General features: G+C 43.4%; 1 protein-coding gene across 6 annotated transcripts in view; it reads left to right on the top strand.

The window, feature by feature from the left end:
* The window catches only part of ZNF521 (zinc finger protein 521), a 281,501-nt gene extending 267,624 nt beyond the window's left edge, over positions 1-13,877 (top strand). For 3 of the 6 annotated variants that reach the window (XM_043558499.1, XM_043558495.1, XM_043558496.1), the window contains 2 exons: positions 4,494-4,657; positions 13,073-13,877. In XM_043558499.1, the coding sequence (XP_043414434.1) occupies positions 4,494-4,657; positions 13,073-13,085 (177 nt within the window). In that variant the 3' untranslated portion in view covers positions 13,086-13,877. The remainder of the gene's footprint in view (positions 1-4,493; positions 4,658-13,072) is intronic. The other 3 variants (XM_043558500.1, XM_043558497.1, XM_043558498.1) reach the window with 1 other exon arrangement.
* Positions 13,878-20,870: the final 6,993 nt, after the last annotated feature.

Raw genomic sequence — 20,870 nt, 5'->3', positions numbered from 1 at the left:
CCCACCGCCCAGTTCTGAAAGGTAGCTGGAATAAACATCTTCTGTTATGCGCCTTTGGAGAGATTCACCTTCGGGGATTTACCCTGAGGTCATTACCTCTTCTCCATCCATGGGTTATCATTTTCAAGAGTTTCGAATGCTTGCTCTATTCTCATTGTCACAGAATCTCAGCCCAAATTTGGATGCGGGTATTGAGAAACACCGAACGGGAGAGGGGCCCTTTATTACTGGGATCTCTCAAGATCTCAGCATAATACAGCTTGTATGTGACACGCACTGTCTCAGAGGGTTGGAGTTTTTCAACAGGCTTCTAGCTTTGTCTTTGCATTGCATCCCCCCCCCAAAAATAAATAAATGAAATGATTTGGAGAAATATGCTGACAGCACGAAATGATGTGTGTTCTGACACAAACTGCATCGTAGCTTAGAAATCTAGCCTGAAGTTATTTTACTGTAGCATATCTTTGATTCTTTGATTCCAGGGAGAAACAGAATTTTCCTTGAAAGCATGTGTTTTAGGATGTGACAATAACTTTTCTCCAGTGCTGGGCATGGGTTGGGCAGATTGTTTCTACTTAGCCCTTATTACTGCTTTCTTTCTTGAAGACGGAGGTTAAGGGGGGGAATTTTTTTTTTACATTAGTTTTTCAACAACTTAGGAGAGTCTGAAATATATACCCTGGCGAATGGAAACTATAATAGTGTGTATTCAGAATCAGTCTCCTCTCTGCAGACCAGGAAAGGGACATTGAATAGCCCTCATTTATGTACTGCCAGACGTATTTCTGCATGTGATGTGGCTTGCCGAACCGCTTTGAATGATTTCCAGTGTTATTAGGCAGACTCAGAGGAGTAACAGGCCTCATGACAGAAGTAAAGAGCCGCGTGGCAGCACTCCTTGGTGAAGGAAAGTTGCGCGTCAAACCCGGTCATCAGCGAGAGAAGCGCCCAAACGCAGACTTCATTTTAATATCCGAGTTAACAACTCTCTGGGAATATTTCTCTTCCTCTTGTCCAGCTCCTTCTGTGTTGTGGCTGGTTTGCATTTGTGTTTGAAGTGCCAGGCGGTTTAATGAAGTTATTCTTTTATAAATTTTGCAACACTGAAGCAAAGCATGAGGGCTTTAAATTAGAATAAGTGCCACTTCTGTATGGCAGGTTCCTTTGAGGACTGATTAGAATGAGGCCTCCCGTTGCCAGGCCCTTTATGCATAGCAGTGTTGCTGCATGTACTGGTTTACAGCTCACCTTTGAATTTGCATGAGTGTGCACCGTGCCTGCTGCCTGGCCCTCTGTTAGAGCTGTCTTTCTTCCAGGATCATGTTAAATACTTCACTTTAAAGAGTTATTTTTTTAATTATATTGCTTTATTGTAATGAATTAAAATTAACTTGGAGTAGCAAATTATATAAGGACGGGAGGGTTATAGATTGCTCTCACCATAGTTACAGCACATCTTTGTGCGGGGGGAGCAAGAGGCTGTCCCTCTAGAAGCTCTGTGTACCCTGAGAGGGGAGGAAACTGTCCCGCAGAGACCTGGAAGCAGTTCCAGAAAAGGTGCCCAGGACGTGGGAGGAGAATGGGAGTTTAATGTGGGGGTTTCTAAAGGAAACGGAAGCTCTTCTTGGCCGGATGGAAAGCTGGGGAAAGCTCCGCCATTGTAAGGCCCGAAAGATCCCGAGACAAGAGTAGATGATGGACAGGAGAAAATACGAATAAACCTGAAGACCTGACGAGGCTCAGTGAACTAAGCATTCCCGATTTCCTCTCTTCGTGCCTGCCTGTGTGAACTGGCTAATAAACAGGGGTAATTTCAGGGAATGAGGAGGCAGGAGATTATTAGAGAAAGGGGACTGGAAACTTTCTACAGTACACAAAAACACACAGAGGAAAAAGGAGAGGAAAGAGCGAGCAAGAAAACAAGCACCCACCTCGAGTGTGACATTATTTCTCCTCTCTCCAAACCAGAGTTTTTGGGTTGTTTTTGTTTTACTTTAAAGTGAGGGACACCCAAATAGACTTGAATTTGTGAAATACTTGCATGTTAAAAAGACTTTCTTAGAATTTAAAACAAGGGCAGGGGCGCCTGGGGGCTCAGTCAGTTAAGTGTCTGACTCTTGATTTCAGCTCAGGTCATGATCTCGCGGTTCATGAATTCAAGCCCCACATCGGGCTCTGTGCTGACAGTGTGGAGCCTGCTTGAGGTTCTCTCTCTCCTCCTCTCTCTCTGCCCTTCCCCTGCTCGTGTGCATGTGCTCTCTCTCAAAATAAATAAGTAAACTTAAAAAAAAAAAGAATTTAAAGCGAGGCTACTGTGGGCTCCTTCTAATTGCATTCTCCATGGAGGAATATATGAGCAATGAGGGACAGAAAGATCGGAGGCAAACACCAAGGATTTTACCCTGTAGAACCCATGCACGGATATAACATTCCCCCCCCCACACACACACACACGGCACATGCTCATGCAACATCCAACTCTAGCGTGGATGTGCACATGCACGCTTACACTTAGGCAGTTTAATCGTGTAAATGATGCAAGTCAAATGTCCCTTTATACTTTTATCCGTTTTATGTACTAAAGCAAATGCTCTAGTAGACAAGCATCTGGTTGCTTGTGATGAGGAAAGACTTTTTGCTGTTACTCTTAATGATTTATAATGCGTTTGACTTACTCTTAATACGACTTCACCTCCTAGAGAGTGTGGCGGTGTTTTTAATAAAAGAAGTAATACACTGCAAGGAAGTGGCATTTCTTTCGCTTTTTGCCCAAGTTCAATAAACGATTTTTCATAATGGTTGGAATTTGGTTGAAGGGAATCCTTGTCCGTATCAAGCGGAAAAGCAGAAAGAGTCCTTCCTTGCTCCCTCCTTCTCCCTACAAAGGTTACCCTTTGAATATAAATTACAAGCCTTGTGCGTCTCTCATTCTAATCAGATGACCTTTTGAATCTAGTGGACCAGAGTTTAAATCCTAAGCCTGCCAGTCAGTTTTTAAATCAATGCCCTGTTCCAGCAGCTTTCAGGTATGTAACTTTAAATTTCAATGGATTTCAAAAACACAAATGAAATAAGTGATGCGGGTAGAATCTTGCAGCTGATGGCAAAACTCGCCCAAGTTGACTGCAAGGTCTTGGGCCAAGTAAAGTGACCAAGGGTAATCTCACTAAGTCCTTTAAAAACAAAACCTTCCGGGATTCAAAATCTAAGAGAAAAGGGAGGAGCAGGAAACTTGTCGTGTTGGCAAGAGCACAGTTCTGAGCAATTATCAATTTAAGCTCCTATTATTTGCCGCTAATTACTACACGAGGCTGTTAAATATTTAGCAGAAGTTTCTTTAATTGCGTTTGACTGGGAAGGGGGTGCCTGAATATGGGTTGGGCAGCAAGAGTCGGTTGTGTTCATCAAGAGCTGGGCGGAAAGGAAATTTGTATTCGCCCAAGATGAACACATTACAGTGTCAGACAAGCCTTCTTTTTTTTTTCTTCCTCCCGCAGATTTATTTATCTTTAAGGTATCTAAAATTAGAGCACGGAGAAGGGCACTGTTCACCGATGTAAAATTGGAAGGAGGTCATTCTTAACCTTGTTTACAGATGTTCTAGTTTAGAAAGCGCCAGTGTGATAAATTAAACATTGCAGGGGGAAAAATTAAAGCTTAGCAACAACTGGCACATGGACACATCTGTCCGTGAAGCACTGACTTAATCCCTGAATATCTTATTAGACTGTATTGCCTATCAAAGCCTTCTGTCCCATAATACGCTGGGATCCTGCACTTGTAGAATCCGAGCAGCATCTTTTGGCTTCAGCCTCACTTTCACTTTTGCTGGCTTTGTATAGTTTGATTTAAATTTTCTTTTGGCTCCTTGCATGTAAACAAGTAGTTCAACTCACTGTTCTGTTTAAAAAATAAACTTTATACTTGTATTTCCCAGCGGCTGCTGTGCTCTTTTTAGTCTAGGCTTCCAGTTTGGCACCTTTTTTTCCCCCTTAACATAGTAGATACTGTGTGCTATTGCCAGTTCCAAAGTGGGAAGATGTAAGCCTGGCAGGTAGGTGAAGCGGATAAGGGTCAGCTAGCAACTGAAATTTTACTGTCGTTTCTAAGATTTCAATGAAAAATGAAATTATGACGATGTTAGCGTTTCCCATGTGTGACCCATCAGCAGTGCTGCCCTTTTGAAACTGGTGGGTCAGAGTGGCTTGTTTTATTTCTCTGATGTTTAACTGTCCAAATTCTAGAAAATTGTTCTACATTAGCAATTTGGGCATGGCATTATTTCGAAAATTAGTCCTTGCTTAGGCTTGAGAAGACTCATCCTAGACCAAGGCTAAGGTAAGTAGGTGGGTATTCTTGGGACAGTGTCAACCACCATAGGCTTTCCCAACTTGGTTTGATGTTGTGAGAAAGAGCGCCTGTAACGAAAAGAGCCTCTTTTTGAAGGGGCTCCCCACGTCTCTGCCCAGCCTGAACAATCTCCTGCCCTACAGATGACTTCCCGTCCTGAATGGTCTACACCCTCTCCCCCGATTCTCAGCCCGATTCACGCTTACTCTCCCTCTGGTGCCCGTCATTCCCTTCTAACCTCCTCATCACTCCAGCACCAGGCAAATGTGACTCCTCTGAGAACTAAGTCGACTGTCTCTCACAAGAGGTGAGGTGTCCTTTCTCTGTGGCCCGTAGCATCCCGTCCTCGATGTAGCTGGCGAGTGCCGTGGAGGTGGGTGTCCGTCATCTCTGCTGCCGGCCCCGCCCAGAGATTAGAACACATCAACCGGTGCCACTCAGCAATTGCTTCACACCCAAAAGCCAGCTGAGCCACCGGAGTAGCTAGAAGACCTTGAAAGCTGGCTTCTACTCTCTGGGTCTTAATTTCTTTATCTATAAAATGAGATATCAGAACAGGTGCTGCTAGGACCCTCCCAGCTCTGAAATCATTTCTTTGGTTCTCTGACGTATTCGTTACTTACACATATAATTGATGCCTGCTATTAAATCTGGATCAGCAAATTAAGGATGACAGCTCTTCTGTTTGTTCAAAGTAGATAGTGCAACTATTCATACCTTATATATGAATTCTAAGTTTAATATCGATCCTTTGTTAGATTGCAAATATTCCCAAAACAGCATTGATTAATTGCCACGAAAATGTACTACCTTTGTTCACTGATGGTACATGGATGTCACATTGCTGAATGAGTGGACATTTTTGGAGACACTCGATTCTTCATACAAGCAATGCCATTTATGATATATCTCAAAGGATATTACGTATCCTTTCCAAAAGTTCTCAACAATCGCCCACTCTCACCCATTGAGTATATTTGAAGATGGTATGTGATATAGCCCCATGCAGTGTATGTGTCCCTTTTGCTATCCTTTTTGTTTGTTTTTAAATTTAGCGGAGGAGATACCTCTTGGACTGAAGGCTAAGCAGCATGCTCAAGCATGGCACAGCAAACTCATTGTGTTTTCAAAACACTGTAAAACAGTGATCGTCAATTGGGGGTGATTGTTTTCCCCACCAGGGAATACGTGGCAATGTCTAGAGACAGTTATGGTTGCGACAACAGGCATGTTTTTGATAGAGGCCAGAGATGCTGCTGAACATCCCACAGTGCAGAGGACAACCCCCGCCCCACCCCCCGCCAAGCAAAGAATTGTCCACCCCAACATGTCAATAGTGTTGGGGTTGACTGTTGAAAGGCAAGTCCCACTGGCCTTCTAGAATCTATTTAATTTGTAGGCTTCTCTCTAGAACAAAGCAATTGAGTGACACATTTTGTGTAATGACTAAGAAATGGCTTCTTGGATTGTCTTTTGGTTTCCTTTGGATGAGAGAGAAGAGCTTAATGCTGCAAATATATGGCCAAGACTTCTAAACATAAACTCATGAACATGCCAATGTCCGCATGCTTCAAGGTTATCTCAGACCATCCTTTTCTGGGCTTATTTAGCATGAATGTTCAAAGAGCAACAATAAAAATGTAATTCAGTGAAATTTACTAGAATGTGAAATCATTTCTTATGGGAGATGTGATGGAAACGTCATTGCCAGAACCACTTAAAATTAGCCTGGAGTACGAACTTTATAAAACAATTCTGTTGTAGCAAGGGGACCGACTAAATAACTTAATGGTCCTTTTCTATCGTTAAGATCTTGTATTTTTCTGGTCACTTCTGATGACACCCTTTCACATTTTGCTTTAATATGACTTGGTGTCATCCAGAAAATGCTTTGAGATGTCAGGCCAAGCCCATGTGAACTGTTAAATGTCAAAAGAAAATGCACCCGTGTCTCTGTAAGTTCATGGCGATGGTATTACCATGTGAAAAAATACAAAGGGAAATTCTGTCAGTGCAAACATGATCATAAATGCAACATTCATGGCATTAAAGAGAGGGGCAAAAGCATATGACAGTTTCTGAAATGCCATTGCTGTTGTCAACACAAAAGAGTAGGACCCCATTTTAGTAAATTCTACCAAAGTAAAAATTATGAGTCAGCTTTCCTGGCTATGAAAATGGCTATTTATGTTTTCAGATTCCCAAAACACTTTGGGAAATATTATTTATCTTTTAAGGACTATTCATTAAAATATAACATATCTTATAAAATTGCACATACCCATGTATATGTTCCTGCGGGTTCCTGGGTAAAGTTCGTGAAACACAATTACCCAAAATTTCTCCAGCCAGGAATTACATGGATTGTGGAGAGTGGAAACTCTGGGGTGGCAAAATGGGGTCTAATTGGTACTTTTGGATGATTTGGGTCTTCCGTGTAATTTTTAGAACATTACTAATGGTACTTCTAGCACTGTAGCAGTTTCAGTTTTAATTAATTTAAAACCCTGAGTACTTCTGTAGTTGTTTGGACTTTGAAAATGTTCATTTATTACATTCACATCCCATTAACCTTATTAAGGCGTTTAAAGGCTGCCCTTCGCCATAGTTTTTCTCTAGCGTGTGGGGGGAATAAACCCCAGTATCCTGTCGTCATGAGGTGCCTACACTTTTAAAACTATTTTGCTAGCAAAAGAAGTTGGGGGTGAAAAAGAGAGAGGGTGGAAATGTAAAAATCTTGATTAGAAAGTATAATTTAATAGAACATGTATTGAACCAAATGTATTGATTAATGTAGAAGATATAGTACTTGTATTGATTCAAACCAGAGATTTAGTACTAAAAGCTCTGAGCCAAAAAGCTGTTGCAGATTGCTACAAAAGTCAGTTTAATGCTGTCCTTGAGAATGCCTTCACAAAGAAATTCTTCTAATGTTTGAGGACTAGGTGGAATGCGGTATATGTCAGTTTGATCCCGGAGGGTTTTATTTTGTACTCTAATAGCTGTTACGAGCCTACATTATATCCAAGGAGTAATTTTCCTTAGGGGTGCCCGGCTCGCTTTGTGTCAATATTCTAGCATTTTAAGTCACGTACAGTATATGCTTCTGGGAACAGGGAAGGAGCCAGCCAGACTCATAATGGTCTGCATTCATTAATAAAGGCAGAAGCTTCTGTCCCTCCATTGCCCACTACAGGGATGCCTCTTTGGCCTTCAGGGACCCGTACAGACACATTTAAAGAAAGCTTTATTTTGAGTGGGCAGGAGATGAAATGTAGGACTTGCAGGCATTTCCTAAGTCAGCTATATGCCCGAGCACAGGGGTGACCTTAATGGGTCAAAGAAGAATGCAGGTCAAAAGACTTATTATCCAGCCTGTTGGAAACCAATTGCTTTTGTTTAAAAAAAATAAAATAAAAAATAAAAAAAGCAGTAGGGCTTAAAGGTGGACGGTAATGTAGAATTCTGTGTGCAGCCCGTAACTGTATGTGTGCTGAAATATGCCTCTGGAAAAAATACGAGCGTACAGATTATCCATAGTGTTTACAGATAAAGGTCCAACCCTAGTGATAAAAGGAAGGCTAATATAATTAGTTAATCAGTGATGATTGATTACGGATGTTTGCATTCTTCAACTAAAGAAAAAACAACACGCCGCCATGGTGCTGTCACCATCTGTTGAAAGAAACAGCCACACTTAATCTTTATATTTCTTTTATTTCTTCCCGCCTTGCATTGTTACAGAGCCACAATTGCCTCCTATTTCATCTGGTTGGAAAACATCTCATTTAAATTGAATACAACTGCCGTTTAAATTCAGGATCCTGATGGCATGGTGAATTAGTGGAAAGCTTGTTATTTCTTTTTTTTTTTTTTCATTCCTTTTTCAAATAGCATGCTGGCTCTTTTTCTTACTTTTAAAAGCTTGTCAGAATTTGTTTGAGACAAAGGGCTATAAATAGGCAAGTCATGGTAAAAATGATTAACATATTTGAATCAACAGATCTCACAAAACTTCCATTCAAACGCAGTTTTTATTTTTATTACCATCACTACTTAACATTTTACTGATGGCAACAAGAGAGTTACAAAGCCAGACGAGACGTGACCTCTGCCAAAATTTTGGACAAGTGAGGGCAATCTGTGGCCACAACTTTTGGGGGTGGGCACTCAAACTCTCCTCCCTGGGAAGGTAGATTCCCCCTGGGCTTTCCTCCAAAGCTTAACTTCATCCTTGTTGGTGCGAATATTCAGATTCACCTCAAGATCGCAGGAAAATGGGGTAACTTGGCCAAGGTGAACAGTTTCAGGAGATCATGGGGTTTTATTTTTTATTTAAAAATATTTTGCTTGGATTGCATTTTAAATAGGATTAAGCCGTTTGACCAGTAAATGTGGTCAGCTCTCAGAAAGGAGGAGGCTGAATTAATCATTTGTTAGCGTGCCAAAGCCCAAGATGAGAATTCCAGTCTTGTAAAATGAAAGGCATCTCATATTTTAAAAGAGATGCATGCACGGTGCTAGTAGGGAATTTTGAAGGTCCTTGTCTGGTTTTTAGCTTTCCAAGTTTAATTTCACATTTATAGGGGGGAAAAAACCACACTCCTCCCAAATGGGGCCCTTTACCGTAAGGAGAGTGGGTTTTTGAAACCTGGCTATTAAGGTATCATACCTAGATGGATCTTCTTTTAAACGTTAAGGTGTGCTGTGGATTTGGTTTTTGTTTTTGTTTTTTGGGGGTTTTTTTCCTTAACACAAACCCCCCTCGTGTAAAACACCTGTTCATAACTGGGATTAATGGTTTGCAATTTTCAGTTACTTAGACATGGGGTCTCCAAGAGATGGCTTTTTGCAGAGTAGAATATGGCTCTCTGTGGGATTTCAGAAGTTTTCTTCTCTTCCTACTTCCTTTTCTGTCGTCACCCCCTCACATGCCCCCGTCGCTTTGCGCTGGTGTTCTCCTCGATTATGTAAAACGCTTTCCCTTCATTGGAACAGATCTTTTTCCCCATAAACTGTCATTGCATTAAAGTACTTTGGGGACCGTGAATTGCTGTGTAAAAGCAGTGATACGACCCACTGCTTTGTTCGAGTATAGTGTTTCCTCTGGACCCAAAGAGCCGCGAAACTCTCAGGTGGAAGAAGGCTGCTTGCTGACAGCCTCCTTGCTGGGCATCCACGGTTGTACCGCTGCGACTCGGGACCAGTGTCCTGGACGGAGCCAGAGCAAGAGGGAGCCGGGCCCGTGGCCCGCCGTCTCTTCCTGCTTAGTGCCTCTCTTGCCCACTGTTCATCTTTCCCACTTGTTCCCGGTTCTCCCTTTCTAAAGAAACCGTGTCACTGATCTTAAAAAAATTCGGGGCACCTGGGTGGCTCAGGCAGTTAAGCATCCAACTCTTGATAACGGCTCAGGTCATGATCTATCTCACTGTTCCGTGGGTTCGAGCTCTGCGTCATGCTCAGCGTGGAGCCTGCTGGGCATTCTGTCCCTCTGCCTCTCTCTCTGCCCCTCCCCCACTCACACTGTCTCTGTATCTCTCAAGATAAATAAACTTAAAGAACACTTGTTAATAAATAAATAAAAAGAAGGCTCCCATGAAGCAACTTCTTGTTTCTCTTAACACAGGATCTTCAGTGAAGTCTGGAGACTCACACTCTGAGCCTTTTTTCTCCAGTCCTTAAAGTCAGCCCAACCTATGCAGTTCAGACACCCATTCCTTCCTTCAGAAAATGAAATGGGGCCATTTCTATCTTCAGTGACTCAGAATAAAGCGTAGGGGTGAGGGGACAGACACGGCCCAGGGTTCCTTGAAGGTGGTGGGGGAAAGCCTTTGAGGACTGGGTTTCTTTTGTTTTCAGTGCAAATATGCCTTACCCAAGACTGCCTACCAGAATTCCCACTTCCCATCCTGACAGTCACTACTAGTGGTGGACACGGGACTACGGGAGCCTGTCTTAACTTCACCCTCAGTTGAGCGGGAGCCAAAAAAAAAAAAAAAAGGAAGGAAAAAAATGACAATAACTCATGTCAATCATATGCAGGCATCTCTACACCAAGAGAACTTGCTGCCTTTACCGTGTCCCATGCCAGATTTCCCAGTTACACATTATTTGTATTAGGGCTCTTTATTTTTGTGTAAGCTTGAATTTCCCAAGCCGTCATCTTGTCTTCCTCTCAAATGATCTATCTTCTTCTCTGGTCATATGAAAAGCATAAATCCTTTATAGCAGCAACTTCAGTCTGTTGTAATAAGTAATTCACATGTATTTGTTCATTTCTCTGCACCTCTGAAGAGGCTTCTATGGCTTTGGTTTAGGATGAAAGCATCTGAGACACAACTATTGCCAACTGTTACAGCCAATTCATGTTAGGTTTTCGTCTTGCAGTATCTGAATAGAGGCGCGTACCAAAACACTGGAGTGATTGCAATATATCTTCCTTTATTAACCTCCAGAATCCTATCAAATATGGAATGTCTCTTGTAAGCACTTAAACATTTAAAAATCTTATTCAATTTGTTTGTTTGTTTAACTTTGGTTTAAAAAATCCATTGCCCATCGGTGTCCTATCATTTAGGTAACTTTTGTCATAAATGAAAAACCCGATCAGACTTGACCCTTTGAGACAACAAAAGGCTTAGATAGGGTATTTTGAACATATGAACTTTTGTATTGTTTATAAACTCTGATCATCACTGTGTTCATTTTTAAGGAAATAGGAAAGTTTTTTAGTCTCCTCGGTATTTTGATTACTCTTTCTGTCTACCTATTGGTGAAAAATAATTTTCAGAAGTATTTAGAATCAATACAAAGAAAAAAAGGCTTGGCATAAAAATCATCTGTTCCTGTATGCACTGTTAGGCTAGTGCTACTGAGTAGGAAAAAAGATCCAGGCTTATCTTCCACTGCATTAATAATAGGTATGCTTTCAATAAGGGAGAGTGAAATAAGGTTCCTCATCATTACTGGTTGCCAGGCTTCAAAAATGCACTAAGTTTGAAATGGAGAAGGGGAAGCCTGGTGCTCTGGGCCCCCACCGGGCAAGTGTCTGGTCATTCAGTAGTATTCACAGAGCAGGCAATTTGCTAATCATGGGGGATGAAGAGATAGCAAAGATCTGTAAGGCTTACAAACTCTGCTTTAAAAACTTCCATAGCACCTGTTCACCTCCAGGACCCAGCCTGAACTCCTCAGCAAGGTGCAGAAGGCTCTCCGTAACCAGGCCCCAAACTACCGTCCAACTTCCCTTCTCATCAGTACTCTTGGTTCAGGACACTGTAGGAGACTCCATCCAATCTGAACGACAGGTCCACGAACATACCTTGTGTATTCTCGCTTCATTGCCTTCAGTTATGGGAGCCTGGTGGCCCAGAGTGCCCTCCGTATATTCCCAATGTCCTTTCATGTTTCCAGCATCAACTCAAATGTCACGTTACACACGTTACTCCAAAGGCTAAGCAATATTAGGTGTGATCATGGCATTTCTGTGTTCATTTCTGGTACAGTTCTTCCATATTGCTCTGCCATCTTGTGCCCGTGCGACTTTCTTCTTTAGACTGTGAGCACTTGGAAGGCACGAAGGCAGGGACCATCCCATTCCCTTCAGTAGCCCTTGGCTAGCTAGTCATTCACTTGGCCGCGTCTTTACGATGACTGCAATGCTGTGGGCTGCGCCAGGTGGTGATACAAGTGTTCAACAGATGTTTGTGAAGGAATGAATGAATGAATGAATACCAGAATTTCTGACACAGGGAGAGAGCCAGGCCTACAAATAACCCAAGACAAGACCTCAGATATGTACTCTATGAGCGCTGCAAATGCAGGAGGAGATCAGAGGAGGGAGAAATTGGTTTTAGATGAGAGGAGCATGGAAGTGGTTGTATCTCGAGCTAGACGTCAAGGTTCTGAGCAGAAGAGATGCGTCAGGGGAGGGTGTGTAAGCTCAGAGATGGGACATCATGGCTCAGGGACAGTGCAGAGGAGGAAAGGTGGAAATCAGGCCCTCTGCAGACTTATGCTCCGAATGAATGTCCCTGGTCTGGGGCTGTCCCCCAGTGGAGGAGGAGGTTGTTCTCTCAGAAAGGGAACGCACCGTGTGGATGGAGAGGAGACAACCAAAGTACAGCAAAGGCTGCTTCCGTGGGGGTTGGGGGTGGGTGCAGCTGCTATGATGTGCTCCTGAGCCATGTTGTGACAGCCCCAAGCCCACCCCCCAGGAGAGGAGCTGGGGAAGCTTCCTGCCCCCTCTGTGTGTTGTTGGCCAGGCAGCCCTTGCCTGTATAGGCCATATTCAGGGACAGATAGAGCCTCTGCTGTCAAGACGTTCCCACCTAAGAGTGATGAGAACAAAAGCATCTGTAATGGAAATAATGCACAGATAAATAAAACTGTTAAAACAGTACTATCCTGGTCTTTGAAAAGCAGGTCTTATTTTGGTAAGAAGGGACGGCAGGTGGGAGGGTCTTCTGGGAAGGCCTGGCAGAGGCAGAGAAGAGGAAAGGCATGGGCCAACCATCTCACCTCCCACAGGCCGCTGGCCCTGCCTCTCCCCGCCATGGTACCCACTGGGAGCAGCGAGGGGTCAGGGCCCGGCAAGCACCTATCCAGCAGCGTGCAGAAACACAGTTCACGTCATTCTCAATCCACCGGCACATATAGCTACTTGGTCTGATGACAATAAGATCGCTTAAGTGTTTTTTTCCCTTTTCCTTTTTCTTTACAGAATCATACGATGACCCAACACAGCAGTTAGTGCAAGTTCCGTCTCTCAAGGAGAATTACTTTTGTGGCACAAAAAGGGAACATGTTTTACTCTTTGCACGAAACTTTCATTGTTAATGTATAATATTCAGAAACATTGTATTGTACCATAAAACTTGTATTATCAAACTGTTGGATGTTCATGTGTTTGAACTTTTGAGCACCGGATAGACTCCTTGTATATAAAGTGTTGCACATGTATTATGTCGTCTGATACTAAAATGGTCTTATAAAGACAAGCGGACTTGGGCCCTGTTCAGGCAGGATTTAAAAAAAAAAATGTGAGCAAAACGGCTTAAGAGAAAGTATTTTCGAGGAAGACAGATTAAAACAACTTACAAATGAGACTATGTTTGGACTTCCTTTTATTTACACTTAAGCCTAGAATTTCTCTTTTGGTATATCAACGGTTAAATCCAAGACTATTTTTTATTGCTGAAGATTCTTGCAAACCACGAAGAGATGTTCTCACAAAACAGAACCCCACAGCTGGATAAGGCCCGTATATATATTTGTAAGCCTTGCAATGTGACAGGTAGCATCACTATATATGCAATAGTTGTTATGTAGACTGTCAAAGATTTTTTTTTCCTGGATACATTTGAAGCTTTGAGTGTTCAAGGTTTTCCTTAATGATTTCACACAGCCAAATTCTTGAATCAGTTGAACTAACCTGTATGTTACTGTTATTAATGTTTACTCTGCGGTCTGAACCTGGAGATTACTGGAATTGTTTTCCAAGAGGAAATAAATTCAGTTTACCATTAGGTATGAGCGTATTTGTGTGTTTTCTTTTTCCAGTTACTCTACCATTAAAAAAATCTAATCGCCTGCACCCTTGGAGGTGAAATCTGCTCTTGAACATATCACAGGATAACCTCGATCATATTTAACCTTTTCACACTGGGCCAAATGCAGCCGCGAGGAGATTCATCATACTGCATCAGGAAAGAATCAGACCCAATATACTCCTCCTCCCTCAGATACTACCAGGTCACATTGTACTGGAGGATTCTGACATCACAGATGGATGTGATGGCTGTTTTCTGCATAATTTGCAGCCCAATTCATGTCATGCTGTGCAAATCTGAACTCGAAGTAGATGGCTGCAATTTGAAAGGCAGTTTGGCTTATGTGTACTTAAGAAGCAGCTTTGTTCATTCAGAAGACAAAGCACAGAGCAGGGAGCCAGGCGGCTGTTGGTTCGAGCTCTGGCACTGACTCCCGGTGTGGCCTTCTCCAAATCGCTCCGCCTTCTGGCCTTGGCTCCCCTGGCCAGGGGAAGTAACACAGCCTGCTCATCGGCCTTGACACAGGCATGGGGTGCCTCTGGAAGAGAGCTGGCCTCACAGCCTGCAACAAAATGGGGAATGAGCAGCAGCTCCAATGTCAGAGCCTTTTTGTTTGGGGAAAGGAGAGAATGGCCATGGGTGAGTTGAGCCCTGATACACGTTGAGTCAAAATTGGTAAGTATATACCTGATATTGATGGGCAACTTTCAACCACATCGTGCTTCAGATATTTCACTTACTATGACTCTTTTAACCTCTTTGAAACTCTGAGGACCTCAAGCAGACCTTTAAACCTTAAGAGAGAATCCTCAACAGTACTTTTTTGATGGGGAGACTGATGCACGGCCCGATTTACTCTATTCTGTCAGCGAGGGCCCCCATGCATGAAACCCAGACTGCTCACCCCACCATTCTCAAACCGTAGCCTGCATCAGGATCATCTGGAGGGCTTGTTACATCACAGGGCGCCCACCTGATGCCCAGAATTGCTGATTTAGTAGGCCTGAGGTGGGGCTCCAAATCGTGCAATTCCAGGAGGTTCCCAGGTGATGCTTCTGCTCCAGGTGTGGGGGCCCCACTTTGAGAACCACTGCTCTACCCCATTTCCAAATTAATTGAGTGCATGGAACGTGAATAACCATGCAGAGTGCTGGAAAATTATACCATTTATTTTGTTACCAATAAAGAAAAAAAATTGGTCAAACTTTAAGATCATTCAGAAACAAATACCTCATGGTGTGAAAGTATGTGTGCTGGCCAGTGTTTCATGTGTGTATTTAGTTTCTTAATGCTAGGAAAACCTACATCTATACATTTCACAATGGATTGCCAGCATGCTATTTAATTAAAAAGCTTTTTCACCAGCTCCATAAATAATGAAGTATGCTGAGAATATGCAAGTACATTCATAATTAAAATACTCAGCTATATTTAAAAAAAATTAAGATCTCTGGTCTATTCAAGGATTTTGCATTTAAAATGAAATAGCCACACTTAATAATGATTTTTTAAAGGCTTTAAAACTGCTGGTTATTAACGAGTGGGTTATATTTCACTAAAAGTAAGCTGCTCTTCATTCATGGAAAGCAGGTGATGGTATTATCCCAGGGATGGATCCCAAGTTACCTTTCACAGCCTTGCTTCTAAGGGACTTCCCAGACTTTCTAGTAAACAGCAGAGGCTGGTGTTCATTCTCCTAGAGGCTGTCACACGGCTGGCCACTGGGCTCCTCCAACACGCACAGTTCAGCCTCTTCCCCGACAAAGCTCGAGGCCAAAGGAGCTGACCCTTCCTTGCTCCACATGCTTGATCCTCTGGTGAGTACAAGGTCATTCAAATGTAGCAGGTCCTGGGGCACCCTGGGTGGCTCAGCTGGTTAAGCGTCCAACTTCAGCTCAGGTCATGATCTCACGGTTCGTGGGTTCAAGCCCCACCTGGGGCTGGGCTGTCAGCACAGAACCTGCTTTGGATCCTCTGTCTCCCTCCCTCTGCCCCTCCCCCATTAGTGTCTGCGCTCTCTCTCTCAAAAATAAATAAACTTTAAAAAAGTGTAGTAGGTCCTTCCTTACAACCAATGGTTCATTGGGTCATGACTACTAAGCAGTGTGTGGTGCTTGGTGCCTTATTTCCTACTTCATTCCGAAGAATATAAGTCAGCTTAAAGATTAACAAAATGTTATCAGGAAAATCAGAGTCAGGCAGAGAGGAGGAAATACACTAAGTAGTTACCTTTTTTGTGCTTCAGTTTTGGTTTTGAATGTGTTTTAGTATTGACATTGACCTTCCTAGTAGTAAAGGGAGAAAAAAAATGAACAGAAAGGCAGGAATATATCAGCTTCTTTGAAAAAAAAAATCTTTTTTAATGTTTATTTATTTTTGAGAGAGAAAGAACACGACAGGGAGGGGCAGAGAGGGAGGGAGACACAGAATCTGAAGCAGGCTCCAGGCCCTGAGCTGTCAGCACAGAGACTGACATGGGGCTTGAACTCACGGACTGTGAGATCATGACCTGAGCTGAAGTCAGATGCCTAACCGACTGAACCACCCAGGCACCCCTATACCAGCTTCTTAAGAGAGATTTTTGTCCCCTAGTACTTCATTTCCAAAGAAGTTTCTGGAAGACCTGATGTACCAGCAGGGGCCAGTATAAAAGCCACTCTTCCTGACTATAATTTTATGATCTAATGCCATGGTTCTCATCTGGAAGAATGCTACTGGGTCTATGGGTAGAGGCTAGAGACACTACTAAACATGCCACAATCCACAGCACAGCGGCCCCAGAACGAAGAATCATCCACCCCAAAATGTCAATCAATAGTGCTAAGGTTGGGAAACTGCTCTAATGTGAAGTTTCCTATGATTTCTCAAGGACCTTTTACATTGCAATCACCTAGGGGACTTCAAAAAGCTCCACTGCCTGAATTGCACTCCCGGAGAGTCTGACTCAATTGGTCCAGAATGCAACCCGGGCATCAGAAGTGCCCCAGACAACTCTAGCACAGCCACGGTTGAGAACCCCTGGGCCGAGCTAACATTCTCAGGCCAGTGTGCTGGATCCAGGACCAGAAATTTGAAAAGAACATGCAAGGAGTAGAGAAGTAGCATGGGTCTCAGACTCTCTTCCCTCAACATTACCTTTTATAACTGGGCCTGTAATGATGATTTGAACTCCAAAGTAACATAATAACCAATACTGAGTTTAGGGAAAAGGGGGAAACGACGCAGAACCTCACCACCCTTACACCTGGTCCAGGATTGCAAACACAGTGTGAGAGAGAGAGAGAGAGAGAGAGAGAGAGAGATCGGGCCCAGTGGGGACTCTGATGACCTGGAGAGCAAATGCCCCATCACCTGCCCCAACTGTCGCCTGGAGGGAAAGCAGCCTGTGAGGCCAGATTGCCCAATGTCTCAGGAGAAGCCAGCAATCCGGGTGGGTGAGTGCCATGTGCCAGTTTCTAAACGTTGGCAACCTACTCCATTTTTTACTCAAACTCTGCTGCCCCCCCCACTGTGTGGGCCATATGAGACACACTTTTCAGGCCAGGTCTGGCTCTTGGATGGCCGATTTTGACCTTTGGCATCGATGATTCTTTTTTTCTAATTATTGTCATCCCCAACTATTTAAAATGTCTGTTTTAAAATAACTGTGTGGTTTTGGTATATAAGAGTTTGAGTTATGCTTTGTTTGAAATTGGTATCGCATGCACTTTCAAAGCTTCTCTGCAGCCTCCACATTTATGCGGTCAGGCTGAGCAGCAGTCTCCTGAATGGATGTGCTCTCTGTAAGTCTACTCCCATTCCTGGACATTTAGATTTCAAACAGATTTTTTAAAAATGATGATGGATAACAAATAGCAGAAAGTACAAAATTCTCTGTTGTGAGTCAGATGATGCTATATTCTGTGTTGTTAATGGAGGCCAGATTAATGTGCTTTGGGGATCGTGCAAATAAATGGGTTGACATTCTACACTGAAAGCTGATAAGTGTAGTCAGGGTTCCAGCCCAAATGGAAGGAAGTGGCATCAGAGGCAGCCTTTGGGGATCCCCCCCGCCACAGACTTATTAGGCTCCTTGGAGCAGCACTGGGTCTGTTCCAGAACCTGGACAAGGACTCCAATGAACCCTCAAGTTCCACTCTATAGAGCATGGCAGCTCTGCCTTTGGGGGTGCGACATTGCAGAACCCTTGAGAAAGGAAGTTTGGAAATCCAGATCCCACTAGAGAACACCTGCAAATGCTTCTCCACTCTGCTCCGGCAGGCCAGAGCCTCTCACCATCTCCCTTGTGTGGAGGGAGCTCTACCAGACATACTGAAAACTCCTGGAGTCCAAGGAAGAGGGATGATTTAGGGCAAAATGACCCAGCATGGGTTTCTGGAAGGTTCCCAACACTCAGGTCTGGCTGGCACTGCATTCCTGGGTGAGAGCCTCTGGAGGCTGAGGAGTAGCCATGACCATCTCCGCCAGATTCCTTGGTAATGAAGTCAGCTGTCAACTCCTTGGGGGGAAAAGCACAGAGCCCCTTTATTTCCAAACAGGTGTTGCAGCATATTAAAGGTTGAATTCCATCTTATGCTCACATCCTGAATGAGCCAGTTTGCAGGCAAGCTCAGTTCTTTCTGCAAAGAGGAAAACTTGGCAATGGTGGAGGCTGAGTACTTAAATGGCAATCAACTTCTGGCTCATATCAATTAATTCCTTCATGGACTTCTGCCTAAGTATAGCATCTTGAATTCCCAGCTGCGGAGGCTATGAAAAGCAGCCCAAACAACACACACCACGATCTAGGGGAGAGCACACCGGTGAAATGATAATGGCTATGCTATCTCAGGGCAACAATGGATGCCAGTTTGGGGCTCTCTCTTTGTTTACCTGCAGAATACAGGATAGGACATACACCCCATTCTCTAGATGGGAAATTCTTCAAGAAAACTTCTGCTAAGTGTAAGTGAAATCATTCTGAGGGGAATCACCTCCTTTGGGCTTTAAAATATCCAGATTGAAAGAGACCATGAGATGTGGAAGCAGAATGGGCACTAGGAAATCAGAGAATGGCTTTGTTGTTACTCAGACACCAGGAAAACCTATCCAAAAAATGGCCTTCAACCCAAGGAACTTACTAGAGTCTTCTCCATCTCTGTCTCACATGAACGGGGAGCATCTTGATCAAGATACACAGCCAGACTGAGAGTGAATATTGGTAGTACCATGGGAGATTTAGCAATTCTTCAATTCATCTGGTCAGTGCAGACTACAATTCCGAGCACGACATCTACATGGGGATGTGAATTTCAAATGCTTCAAAACTCAGGCGGTCTCACCTGATCTAACGAGCTAATAATGTGGCTATCACCAAGGCATAAGCAAGAAAGTCAAGCTTGCCTGGCAGAAGCAAAGTTATTTTTTCTCCCCCTGCATGTGAAACATCCCTGGTTTGTCTCCCTCCCTGCCCTCCTTTCCTGAACCAGAGGAAGATTTTAGTTCTCTTCTACAGGAGACAAAAATCTTTGGTTCGCTAAGGGTCATGCGCCGTCCAACAGAGTAGCCACTAGCTATTTAAATATGTGGCTTTTTAGATTTAAACTAATTTAAATTAATACTTAAAATTCAAGTTTCTCAGCCTCTCTAGGAGCATTTCAAGTGTTCAGTGGCCAATATGGGGCTGGTGGCTGCTGTGTGGAACAGCACAGATGTGGCACATTCTTCTCATGGTGGAAAGTTCTATCAGGCAATCCCATGAGTCTCACCCCCACCCCACTCCAGCTCTTCTGAACCCTTTCACATACAGAAGCCCCTCTTCCTCTAGTTCCTTTAATATCTGCCTCCTATCTGCATACCTTCCTCTTTTCTTCAAATGCACACAGGATTCCTCTCTTAAAAAGAAAAAAACAAACCTTTTTCTTCTTGACCCTGAGGCTTCCTCACAAGACTGTTCTATTTATTTCCTTCATTTTCTTCCAAATTTCTCAAATCTGTGGCCTCCATTTCCTGACCACTGACTCACTCCTTCCTCACCTGCCAGGCTGTCTTCCATCAATATCCTTTTACTGAAAATGTGTTCCCAAGGTCACTAGTGTCCTTCTTTCTGCCACCCCCCACCCAGTCCCCATTCTCCCCTGCCTTTCAGTAATTTAAACATCAGTCACATGGTGCCACGTTCCTGCTTGGCAAGATTTCTCATGTTTATCCTCTCCTTTCTATTTCCAACGACAAGACCCTAGGGAGACCCTTCTTGTCTACATACCTCTGACCTCGCCCCCCGTACGAGTCCCTTCTTGTATGTGGCCGCCATGTTAGTCTTTATAAAACATTTGCTTCACATCATTTTCTCATTCAACAAATACCGATGGTCCCCAGAGTAAAGTAGTGAAAAAGGGCACAGTTTTGATAGAATGTGAATCTTTTCCTGCCACTTGCTAGCTATGTAACCCAGAACAACTTACTTTGCTTTTCTGAAACTTATTTCCTTCTTTTTTTTTTAATTTTAATGTTTATTTTTGACAGAAAGAGAGACAGAGCATGAGCAGGGGAGGGGCAGAGAGAGAGGGAGACACAGAATCCAAAGCAGGCTCCAGGCTCCGAGCTGTCAGCACAGAGCCTGATGCGGGGCTCGAACTCATGAACCGTGAGATCATGACCTGAGCTGAAGTCGGACGCTCAACCGACTGAGCCAACCAGGCGCCCACTTATTTCCTTCTTTAATTTGAATCTTTACAAGTTTTTGTAGAATTTTTGCCACTGTGACTATCAGTGGCTAAAAATACCTAAAGTATGTTAGATGCCCTGTATAAGAAAGTTGCTGCTTTAAATATTATCTTTATTTAAGATAGGCTCTTTTTATGTTGATTCTAGAATCACTGCTTTTTCTCCATTGCACCTCTTGACCCTCTGAGTCCATCACATCACTACTCCTTCACAGTCTTTCTAAAATGCACCACTTTGACCATGTGTCCTGTTTATGAAGCCCTG

This window comes from Prionailurus bengalensis, chromosome D3 (genome assembly GCF_016509475.1).
Source record: "Prionailurus bengalensis isolate Pbe53 chromosome D3, Fcat_Pben_1.1_paternal_pri, whole genome shotgun sequence".
Taxonomy (NCBI): Eukaryota; Metazoa; Chordata; class Mammalia; order Carnivora; family Felidae; genus Prionailurus; species Prionailurus bengalensis.
Note: the sequence above shows the minus strand (reverse complement) of the source record. Positions and strands in the feature narration are given on the sequence as shown.